We start from the raw sequence: 12465 nt of genomic DNA, 5'->3' as shown, positions 1-12465 counted from the left end.
GGATCAAAACTTCCCACATCATGTAAAGCCAGCACTATGAAATGGGCACAGAAGACAGAGAACTGTTATGAATGGAGAGCCCTGCAGAGCTAGAGCGTAGTGCTGTGGCACCTTTTCATAACTGAGTGTCTTAATTCTAGGAATTAAGTTTTCCTTCAATCAGAAAAGGATTTCAATCAATGTCTGTTTCCCAAGTATCTCCTCCTCCCCTTACACCTATACTACAGAAAATTCCATAGTTCCACTGTTGCCCCTAAAATTCACTGTTAGGAATTTATCTTTACTTTTATGAAGAGAGTTTTTCTTTCATTAAAGAAGACATATCCTTTGTGGAATACTGTACCTTCCAGGTTAAAAGGTGGCTCCCCCAATTCGTCAGAGAGATCTGTCGATATACCTTGAGAGAATCCATCTTTAAAATTAATCAGAGACACCCACTTTCACACAGATGGAGCATTTTGTCAGTGGTTAGCAATTCCTGTTAGTAAGTATGCAAAGATAGATGCTGGGCTTTACAGATTTAGAGAACCCATATTTAGGGAGACTGCAGGGAGAAAAGAGATGGAAAGAGGGGATCTAGATCACAGAACAATTATATGTGATGCCCACAGGAAAGATAGAGGATGAAAGAAGAGAAGGATATAAAGTTCTTTGAATTTTTTGGGCCCCAGAATAGCCCTAGAAATATGAAAAGAAAGAGACGAAAGAACACTTGGAAGAGAGAAATGAAACAAAATGATGATGAGAAAAAGTGTAGAAGGAGAAGAAAACACATTGTAGAAGAGATAAGAAAATGAGAGATAAATTCTGAGTAAGAGACAGAAAGAAAGAGATCTTGAAAAAAAACTTGGAGGAAACAGGAAAAGAACACATTTAGCTAAGGGTAACATAGATAGAAGATTAAAGAAGACCAGACCCATGGATGATGACAGATATAATGTAAACCCTAAGGCTTTATTTCTTGAACAAAGTTATCACTGTCCTGGATTTCCTGTAATCATGGAGCTGGCTATTTTCAGGATAATAAAAATACTATTCTAGCATTTTTGCATGGTCCTGGATGAGCAAAGGTCTCAGCCAACAGAAACTCTCTGAAGCACTTATTTACTGGCTATAAAAACAGATCATCTGCAGGTACAACAGCCTGTTACAAGCAGACAAACATACTGTCATGAGGAGCACTCAGGCTGTTCTCCCCAGGCTGCCCTCCAAATGCTCCACAAGAACCAGTCAGCAGCATGCTTTACTAGGGACTGACTCCTATGTCAGCAGGATTTGGTCTGCTCCACATCTCCACAGCAAGAGGGCCAAAGCTGGATATTGCAAACTAGGCCTGGGGAGGTCTCTCTCTCTCTCTCTCTCTCTCTATATATATATATATACAATTATATTCTATATTCATGTTATTCACAGCGATGCAATGCTGGATCAGGATAGTCATGATGACACTCCAGTTCAGTAACATGCATGGAGTGGTACATAGTGAAGGACTCCAAGAATCCACCATGCTGATCAAGTTATGTTGTTCTGACTAAAGGGAAATACCAGTTTTGCAAAGCCAAAACAACGTTTATGATATATTATTCTGAATTATCTATATGTATATTTTGTCTTCCTATTGTCAGCTTGTGATTTCTCCTAATGATTGCAATGTTAAGGAAGACTCTAAAAAGCCCTCTTGAAAACTACTTCAGTGACAACAATGAAAGAATGGAGAATGTAAATAGAGATGAGTTTACAAACAGATAACTATGAGAAAAAAGGAGCAGAATGAATATAGACAGTCATAAAAAGTATCTTGAAATTAAAAAGAGTTATTAAACATTACAGAAAAAAATTAGTTTGAGGCAGAACAGGGCTGAGAAAAAAGAGGCACTAAGATATTGCAAGAAAGGTAAAAACAAGTGAACAGAGAGAAAAAGATGAGTAATCCAATAACATGACTTTTAAAATTGGTATTTTAAAATTGGTATTTTAAAATTGGCATTTTCTACTTATCTTGCTTCTTCCTAAGCATTTTCATAACATATATACATAATGTCAATTGTGTATATATAGATGTATATGCATATATAGGAGGTATATATATATATACATAAACACTCAAAACTATGTAAAATACATTGTACCCATTGTATTTTAACTGAGGTGGGTAACAGTAAAATGACAGACTTGGCTGCCATTTTGTTGTATCTTCATGTGTTTAAAACCTATCTGAAAAAAAAGTAAAGAATTTGTTCCATTTAACAAGTATACAATGTTCTTTTGTCCAACAGCCCTTTAAAGTCAGATTTAGAAGATTGCTTTTCAAAGCCATACTTTGAATTAACCTGTCTGTATTTCTCATCCTTTGTTATCACTTGATTTGGATATCACATACTCTAATGTCAAGGACTTTTAACTTTCCCTTCCATTCTACCCAATGCTACACAAAGCATAATATACAGCATACACTGAAGTCCTCACATTGACAGTCCCCTTAATATTCCCCTACACCTGGCCTGTGCAGAGGAAGCAAAGTAAGAACACTGTGTCCTGATGGAAGACTGCATGCTTACTGACTCTGAGCTGTTCCCGCAGCTCCCTCCCAATACACAAGGAAAACCCTTCCTACCATTCCAGCTGTGTCTGCCTTCTGGTACTCTCCTCCGGGTCTCGGAGCTTCTTGCAGTCCTGCTCCTTAAAGATATTCATCTCAACACTACAAGATGCTGAGTGCTCCTGAGAAAAGCCAGTGGTGGTTCTTCACAGCCTCTCCCACTCGCCTGAGAGAGACCTGAGTGCACTCTGATGCCGTGGCACCTGACCACGCTTATGACCTACTGTTTTCCTGGATTTCCTGAATCTGAAACATGTGACAGCATGAATGACACGTTCTGTCCTCTACCTTTTGTCTCCAGGCTACAGACTGTGTTCATGAAAAGCTTTCATTGAGATAAATGCCTTAGTGAACAAAGGTGTTCAACCTCTTGCTTGATTTACTGCACAGTTAAGAGCAACAGCAGATGAGCTGAAGATAACTGTGTGCCCTTCATCCACGTCCACAACATTGCTGCAGTTGGTGTTGTTGGTCCACAGAGGCTGGGTATGGCACATACCACTCCAGGCTATCTGATACTTACCTGGCTGCTGGTGGATTTGACTTTTTGAAAATAGGCTTCATTTGATGCCAGTTCAGAAGAAAATCTGCTGGAAAATACTAAGTTCCTGCTGCTTGATCACCAAAAGACTCTTAGTTGTAAAATATCATTTGTATTTCCCTGTTCCTTCTTATTTTACTCTAAAAAGTTAATACACTCTCTTTATCTTCCTCCTTCAGTTCTTATATATTTTTGTCTTAGATTGAGGTAATTACAGATCCCCAAAACTGCCCTGAAATGTTGGAGAAATTAAATATCTAGACATGGACTTGCATGCCTAGATGACTTCTGCAGGAACTATTGGAGAGGCTGTTCTCAGTGTTGGCAGCTGGCACTTGAAGTTGGTAATTGGTCAACATAGGGATTACCACACTGCAGACCTCCTGTCCCTAAAACCCAGCCAACCTGAACATATTTTGGGCCACACTTGTAGCCATTATTTCCTATGCCTTCATCCACCAATGAACTCTTCACTACCCTAACTCTCATTTAGCATCTGAAAGAGGGGAGTTATTAGCATGGTACTTGGTACATTACAACAGATTATATAGATTCTGATTTGGATTTCAAATCAAGTGAAAGATATGTTGAATCACAGTCAGTGGGTGGCATCTGGAATACAAACCAAAGGAAGCCTGAACAAAACCCTGCTCCTTGAGGTTTTCTGCCTGATTAGTCTCTGCCTGACAGCCAGAGCACCTGATACCTGCAGAGAAAAAATGGAGAAAGTCTCACCCACTTTCACTGTGAGTCAGGTACCCCGGGTGTTCTCACTTACTTCCTTCAAAGCAGTATTCCACCACGTAGCCGTCCAGCCCTGCCGCCCCAATCTGGTCTGGGGGCCTCCACTTCATTGTCACCGAGGTGTCGGTCACGCTGTCCACTGCCAGCATGGTTGGGGGGCTGGTAACAGCTGAAGGAGGCAAGGAGAAGGCAGAACACTGTTACCATGCGAGGTTTATGTTTATGGTCTGTGTTTCTCTGGTTTGGTATCACAGGTGACAGGCTATCCTGCCTACCAGGATGATTTTCCACCATCCCTGGCATGTCTTCCCCTGTTAGGACCACGCTAGGAGAAGGCAGCTACCTCATCCCATATATGCTCACATCCTGAGCCAGAGACAAATTCCTCCTGCTGAGGAGAGAGAAGGACAAGCAGCTGTGGCTGGTAAGCAGAGAAGTTGGGAGCAGTGTATTCCACCTCAGCAGGTATGTCCTGGCTGTGTCACAGCTCTGCTGGAGCTGTAACAGCCCCCTCCTTCCTCCTCCTCTGCATTCTGGGGGTGCTGCTGAGCAAGGGAGAAATCTTTGCTGATCTACAGAAAAAGACACCTTTCTTTTACAGGCACTTGTGGTTGTCACAATAGTTTGAAAATCTGTTTCTTTATATGAAAAGGCCACTCAGCCTGTCACTGTGGGAATGGCAAAGCCTTCTAGCTGTCACACTAATAAAAAATTATATAATTAGGTGATTGTAATAACATATTAATGGCTATTTTGTAAATGCATACCTATCTCTGCTTTTGGTTACTTACCTAAAGGAACAAAGGACTTGGAAGGCATGCTTGGCTTGGACATGCCGATGGCATTGACAGCAAACACACGGACCTCATAAGCAACACCTTCAATCATTTTCTTTGGCTCAAAAGTTGTTTCCTTACACAGTTCAAAATTCAGCCTCATCCACCTGGAGCTTTGTTTCTTTTTCCTCTCAATGAAATATCCTTTTGACCAGAAAAGATTTTATCATAATAAGTGATGGCATAAAGGTCAGTAATACAAGGTTTATTTTTTGACTGCCCAGTGACAGTTTTTTACCAGGATACACCTCAATATTCCCTTCTCGCTTCAGAGTAATATTTTTCCTCATTGCAAGCTATCTGAGAGTCACCAATCTTCTTTCATAGCCATATAAGAGCTTTTTTTGGACTTAGAAGACTGTTGTGTTTAGTTCAGAATGAAAAGGGCCTGGTTCTACTGACCTCTGGGCCCCTCTAGATTTCCTCTTGGTTTGGTATATTAAAAGATATTCCATTTTACTCAGTAAATTGTTTCTGAAATTTCTTCTAACACAAAGAGGATAATAAAAATGCCAAGTTTGATTTTATAAGAGGTTGTCTTTCAAGTAGGGAACATGATAATATAACAAGATAGAAAATGACAAATCTCAAAGCATTAGAAAAAAGAGATATTTGATAAAGTCAGAATAGGTAGAACTTTCTAGCTACTGGATGTTCCCAGCACCACTTTCCAGGGCCTGAGCTATACTCTGATCCTGTTGTATCCACTATTCGGTGTTTGCTTCTTTTGTCTGTATTAGAGAGTCACCACCAAAAAAAGTATGTACCTAGAATGGGTGATCCACCATCATTTGCTGGAGGTTCCCACGTCATAATACACCAGTCTTCACCCACCTCAGTCACATTTGGTGCCTGAGGAGGATCAGGAACATCTGTTGTAACAAAGGAAATATTATTTTAAAAAAAATCTTTTTGCATAAGTTGAAATTAAAAATGTCAAGTAAGAAACAAATCTAAATAGTTTTTGAGGTGCAAAAGGAATTCCTAATGAGGAGAGAGAGCAGGGAAAATGAAATTTAGTGGATCCTGGCTGGTGGTTAGGAATGGATGAATGCCAAGGTCTTCTGCATGGTCGAGACACTTGAGAGGCTCCCGAGGGCATGTGCCAAGACAGGGCCCACAGCCACAGGGAGAGTGGAGGGATAAGGACAGCCTGAGGCAATCAGAGAAGTTTAGCCACTGGCAGCAGCAATAATCAACTCCTACTTAAATCCCTTCCAAGCTCCTACTCCCTTCAGTAACACCCAGCCTTATTACCCTTGCATCCCAATTCCACACCTGGCAGTGGGGAAAACCAGGAAAATGGGAGTTTCCCGAGACTCTACACCAGAGATAAAAGACATGGCTCATGGGCTCTGTTTCACATGACTTACCAACCACTTTAATGTTGATTAGGGCTGTGTCCTCTCCAGCCTCGTTCTTTAAGGTAATTCTGAAAGGACCCGAGTCCTCCCTCTCAGCTGCATCAATGACCAGGCAGCTGCTGTCTGGGTACGATTCTGCCCGAATTCTTCCACTGTCTGTGACCATCTAGGAACCACAGAGAGCAGAGGAAAAGGTCATATTTACTGGATTTGAGAATCAAAATACTCAAAAATCAAAAGTAGTCACTTCAACAAAAGCTGTAAAAAAGCTCCACACCAAACGTCATCATTGTAGTCACCTAATGATGAGAAAAATGACAAAATAACCAAAATAAGTAAAACTTGGTAATTGTTTACTACTCAATTAAGCCATTGCATCACAAAGAATGAGTCACTAGGCTTCTCCTTCAAGGTAGAACACACTTTTGCCACCACATATCATTAATTTGATGGAAAAAGAATAGCTGATTCTTCCAAAAGGCAGATTCACTTTAAACTCAGAGTGGTTGTGTCAGTAGTTTCTCCTCACAGATTTCAAATGCTGTCACATATTTTGGAGTAGGAGCTCTCCATAATAATTCCCTGTTTGGACAGGACCGCAGTGGTGACACTACAATTAATATTTGAAAAATAGTGGTCACCGATTGGACAATATAGGTTTGATGAATGCACTAGTGGTAAAATGTCCCAGCTTCTACATTGTGCAATGAAAATTTAAATGTGAAAAACTATTATTTTTTGTATTTACACAGCCAGGGATTGATCTAAGCAAAAGTTCTTCTTTAAGACACTAGATGCAAGACCCCAATTGCCCAGCCTATTGTTTCATTTGAGGCTTGAACTCTATTCAAATTTATCATTCATTTTCCAAAACAAGACCATATCATGGCTTACTGCCAAAACCTGGCAGCCATTCTGGGCATTGAATGTATAGAAGAAGTAGCTGTTTGGTAAATTTTCACAACTTTTCTTCTGCATCCAATATATCCTTCTCCTCTACTATTTTTTATAGTGAACCCATATTTTTTTTCCTTATTAATTTCAAGCTTTATTTAAAAAGACTCAAAAGATATGAAATAATATTTATCTGTTTTACCCTTCTTTTCTGAGCAATGAGCAATTTTAAATACAAGGCATCTCCCCCTTATTTTCTGCCATTAAAATAAATAAAAGGCTAAAGGTTATTTTTTGAAGAAAAAGGGTCCTGGTTAAGCTAAAGAAACATCTACAATGACAACATACCTTGTCGCCTCTACTCCAAAAGACTTTTGGAGGTGGTTCACCAGTGATGGGGATCTCAAGTCGTAGTTTGTTTCCTGCCACTACTGTCACAGTGTTGTTTTCCCCAAGACCATCCAGGTGAAGTTTAGGAGGATCTGAAAAAGGAGAGATTGTCCAAGTTAGACATGTAGCTGCTGCTCTGAGAGCTCAGTGACCTGGCACAGGTCTGCAACACACAGAAACATGCTCTATGTTTTATTTTCTTGGTGGTTTTAAGCAACTGAATTTTGTTTTAAAGAAAAGTTGTGAAGAAAAATATATTTAAGAAAATAGTTGCCTGATGAAGAAGAAATGGCATCATATACAGTTTGGAATAAAAAGACAATATGAAAAAACACACAACTGTTTCCCTGAGGCAGAATTATGTATGTTCAGGTAACTTCTGAGAGCGGTTTTCTCTAAGTGGCTCTTGAGAATTTTAGTTGTGGGCTTTTTTATGGCACATTTAACCGCACTTCAGCCTTCACTGTCCTTACAATTTAAAAATTTATAAACCCTAATCCTTTTCTGAAAACAAACTTATCGCTTTTGTTATACACTATGTGTATGGAGAACAACTGATTAATGTCCTCTTGCAACTTTTTTTAACATACTAGAAATATAACAATTTGCATCATTCCCCTCTAGTAGCACTTCCCTTTTCATTCTCTCTAAATCCCACCAACACTTTTTGTAATAAGTGATATCCCACATCTCCCAGTTTAAATTAAAAAACATGTTTTCTAAAACTTTGGTCATTTATATTGCTCTCCTTTCGACTTCCAAGTTGCTGGTTGCAGCCAGATGCTGGTGAGGCATTGCTGTGGGAATAGTCAATGCCCTGTTTTATTTTTGAAGGACTGGGATCACTAACAAGCCTCCTGCTTTGCTGAATGAATCAAAGCTGGGAAGAACAATTTTTCCCTCTAGATAGCATTTATTGTTTTTAATGAATAGGTAAATGTGTGCTTATTCTATGCCTCTCTTATCAAAACACATTTTGCAATGTTAACAAGCCAATTCTTAAAGACAGCAGTGTATATCTGAGAAGTGCATATATATATATATATATATATATTTATATATATATATATATCTGAGAAGCAGGTTTTTTACACAAACTCTTCATAGTGGTTTAGCTGTTTAGCTTTAGGAGCTCAGCCTCAAGAAGCCTCCCCCAGGAGCTCTTCCCAGCACATAAACTATGAGCAGATCCTGAGCCCAGGCAAAGAACCCTCCAGCAGCTCAACTGCACTTTGCCAAAGCTGCAGGTCTGTTTTCTCTGGTGGATGCCTGCTCAGAGGATACAAAGTGGTTGTGGTCATGGGATTTCACACAGCTTTTAATTTACAGAGGTCACAGAAATATGTTCTGTGCAGGTCACTGTGCAGTCTACTTACCCACAATGTGTACTTTGCATGGAATATTGATGTTGTAGGCATCTGGCACAAACATGTATTCACCCTCATCATCAACAGCAGAAACTGGTATAACAAATCTGTGGATTCTGTAAACGAATTGAGAAAGAAGTCTGTGTAAATTATGTTTGAAGACTGCTTGAAGCTAAAAGGAAAAGTCTGTGAAAATTTTAAGAAATATGTGAAAGTGAGTAAAATTACTGACTAAAAATCCTTTACTTGTTGCTTAGTGTTAGTTTAGGTGATTAAATACTGTGTGCTTTGTACAAAATATTACTGAGACAACCACCAAATAAAGTAATCAATTCTAACATTGTTTTTTTGAACATGGAACAAGGAAAATACAGGAGTGTAATATCTTTTTCACAGGGATTCTATGCTGCTGTCATTCAATTGCAATTTGGTTGTTCAAGAAAAAATGTCTAGGTGATCCCATTGTGGGAATATTCTGACTTTTGTTGGACCTTCTTTGTGAGTTGATACAAACAGGAGCAAAGAGGCATAGAAAGGGAAGATAAAAGGAATTGTATATTTTAATAATGTCTAACAATAATTTTCTTTTTCTACTTAATATTCCATACCAACAACAGTAGTAATGGCAAGAAAAATCAACAGCTTGAACTTAGGTGGATCCAGGATTTGATTATTGTCCTCCACAGCCAAAATACACAAAATAAGATTACATAAGGAAGCAAGGAGACATGGCTTTTAAAATGACAAATAAATATGTCTTGAGGGACAGAGGTTCGACTTAATTTTTAGTGAGGTAACCCACATACTGGCACAACTCCACAGTGCCATTCCACCCAAAGCCACGTCACTACCCAACAGGCTCACCTTCCTTTGTGGTAAAGCTTTACACGGTCACTAGCTTCAATCAGCTGCCCGTTTTTGTACCATTTCCCTTCCACATTCTCAGATATCTCACACTTCAAGTGGATTTCCTGTCCCAGCCTCACAGTCTGGTCTTCTAGTGCAAGTGATATCTTCAGAGGTCTCACTTAGGAACACAGAAGCAGATGCATTAAAGAAAGATGATGGAGCTCAGTAACCGTGGGGGGGTAATTTTCAACTTAATGATAAAACAGCATGAATTGGTCAGGGTGCCAATTTGTACAAAATAGTCAAGAATGGCGTGAGTATTACAAATAAAAATGTACATTTATGCATAATAATAATTGCATAATTATTCTAGATAACTTCAGAGCATGGATCAGATAAATTTTGTTTAAAGACCCAAGCACTTTAAAGAGATACTGCACAAACAAAGCTGAGAGGACTACACAGTCATGTGCTTGGGCCTAGGTTTGGCTTTCCTGTGAAAACCTCAAAGGACTGAAGAAAAGCAGATACTTCCCTTGAAAATTCACTTTGTTGGCCTGTTGTACCCTTAGATGGATTGCTTTGTTTTCCATATTAATGGTGTGACAGGAAGTTAACAAGCAGAACTAGTTCAAGGCCTGGTGCTGGAAATAGGTTCTAAAGGGAAGTCACCATTCTGGAGATTCACAACAAAAAAATTGCTATGGAAGTTAAATCTCCTTTTCAGTCCCCAGGGAAAGGCAAGAAAATTGTTAATTTCTGAGTGCCAGCACACTGTGGCATATGAATTTGAGAACAAGGTGGATGATACTCACAGTCAACTGAAAGCTTGGCTTCTGATTGCCCTCCTGTTGTCATTACTGAGTAAGTTGCAGTGTCATTTTTGGCAGCTTCCTCTATGACCAAAGTGTGTTTTTTACCCTCAACCTTAATTCGATACCGAGATTTAGGATCGTTGGAAAGCTCTACGCCATTTCTAAACCTAATGGAAAGGAAAGAATTTTTATTTTTCCAAAGGAAGTCCTGTGCAAGTAAGACTTCCATAGACTGAAACTCCCAGAGGAGACTTTACAAGAGTGTAAGGCACTAGAAAAGGTTAAACAAACTCATCCATTAATGTATAAAGGTATTTTTGGTGTTGCTACACTTTTGAATAAGGTTTTATTGAGATTTTCTTAACAATTTTCAGGTTTACTGGTTTAGGAAAAGCTGCCCACATTTTTGCCCACGATTAAAAGGTTCTGGGTTTTATTTTCATGGAAGCTGTTCAAAGCATGTCTTACCATTTCACATTTGCATCATCCTCAGACACTTCACAGCTCAGCTCTACTCGTTCACCAACATAGGTGCTGGTGTCCTCCAGGCCTTTGGTCACCAAAATTGGAGGATCTTTGGAAAGAAGAAATGATATATTTACAATCTGAGAGGGAAAACCTAGCAAAAGAGATTTTCTAAATCATGCTGTAGAAGGCAGTATTTTTCAAGTTCTTTCAAGTTCTAATATGAGTATCAGTGCAGCCTTTTCTGCCTTAAATCAGATGTTAAAAATGCTAGTAGGAAATTTGCTCAATAAAAGGAACATTTCTTCCTATTAATACTTGTTTTGCTTTGGTAATCAACACCATAGTAGCAAAGAGAATGAAGATACGGCCTCCCATTCGTAAATGTTGTTAAAATCTTCCCTCAAGTCAGTGCAAATGGAATGAAACCTGGCTCCCAGAAAGCCTGATCTGAGGGCACTTGGACAATATCAGAGTCCTCAGGTACCAAGTGTGGTGTTAGGAGAAGCCAGTGCTATGACACACAGGTCCCAAAATGGCTTAAAATTTTGAAGGGCACCACAGCCCCACTGGATCCAATGCACAACACCAAGTTGAGTGTATCCCCATTTCAGGGTTTTCACTAAGCTGCTAACTACAGGATGAGAAAAAAAAAAAAGGCCAGGGATCACAGAAATGCCAAGTGATCCTAACAGCTGCTAATGCAAATTCTAAAATACACCAAACCAGATCCTCCCTGATAATTTCTGTTGCAGCCAAAGAAGCCACACAAATTTAGGGCAGGTGAAACAGCATCAAGCTGACATAGTTACCTCTCACAAACAGTTCTGTGGAGCATTTCTCATCACCAGCTGTTACGTAATAGCGAGCATCGTCCGTCATCGTGCAGTTATTGATGAATAAAATTCGCTGGTTTCCTTTGTGCTCAAAAATGTATCTGTTTGGGTAGGAATGCAGCAAAGGCACATTAGCAAAACTTCTGGACCCCTTTTGTTTTATGTAGAAAGTGCTGTAGGGATTTTTAGAGGCAAAAATATGGGGCTTTACAAAGTACTGAGAAAATTGTTCTTGGAAGGAATTTCCAAGTTTCAACAGAGATGTCATGGACTTCTAGCAAAAAAAAGAGCTGTAGTGTAGAGTGACAATGAACTGGTTCTGGCTTGTTCCAAGATCCCAGGTCTGGGTGATATGAAAAGAAGAAATTAAAAACAAAAAAAAGAAGCTGGAGTCAAATGATGGCAAATAAAATGGAGTCTGAAACTCTAGATGAGTAAAGCTGAAAATAACCAGTAAGAGGACACCATCACTCATTCCAACATTTTTGTGAAGTGTAATAATAGCCAAAGTTAAGAGGTTAATATTATTGGTAGGCCAGATGGCACAAGATATCAGTAATGGGATATGGGGTTTTGGTAATGGGATAGGGAGCCTTTCACCTTTATGTCACCAGTTTAGATCTGCTCCAGGTTTGTAATGACCAAAGCTCATTAGCATCTGACAGCTGCTTCAGCTGCCTGGTGGAAATGCACTGGAGCACTCAATCCAGCCCCTCCTGCTGGGGAGGTCCATAGAGCTGCCTGCAGAGCACCTCTGAATTGATC

The 12465-nt window shown here is 39.5% G+C and overlaps 1 protein-coding gene across 4 annotated transcripts in view; it reads right to left on the bottom strand.

Moving 5' to 3' along the window:
- The window catches only part of MYBPC1 (myosin binding protein C1), a 70320-nt gene that overhangs the window by 15359 nt on the left and 42496 nt on the right, over positions 1-12465 (bottom strand). For 3 of the 4 annotated variants that reach the window (XM_064421021.1, XM_064421020.1, XM_064421023.1), the window contains 12 exons: positions 11677-11801; positions 10868-10973; positions 10400-10566; positions 9600-9762; positions 8745-8851; positions 7327-7460; positions 6094-6250; positions 5488-5592; positions 4676-4864; positions 3919-4053; positions 3766-3846; positions 344-412 (listed from right to left, as the gene is read on the bottom strand). In XM_064421021.1, the coding sequence (XP_064277091.1) occupies positions 344-412; positions 3766-3846; positions 3919-4053; positions 4676-4864; positions 5488-5592; positions 6094-6250; positions 7327-7460; positions 8745-8851; positions 9600-9762; positions 10400-10566; positions 10868-10973; positions 11677-11801 (1538 nt within the window). The remainder of the gene's footprint in view (positions 1-343; positions 413-3765; positions 3847-3918; positions 4054-4675; positions 4865-5487; positions 5593-6093; positions 6251-7326; positions 7461-8744; positions 8852-9599; positions 9763-10399; positions 10567-10867; positions 10974-11676; positions 11802-12465) is intronic. The other variant, XM_064421022.1, reaches the window with a different exon arrangement.

This window comes from Passer domesticus, chromosome 5 (assembly GCF_036417665.1).
Source record: "Passer domesticus isolate bPasDom1 chromosome 5, bPasDom1.hap1, whole genome shotgun sequence".
Lineage (NCBI taxonomy): Eukaryota > Metazoa > Chordata > Aves > Passeriformes > Passeridae > Passer > Passer domesticus.
This window is presented reverse-complemented; position numbering and strand designations above follow the sequence as displayed.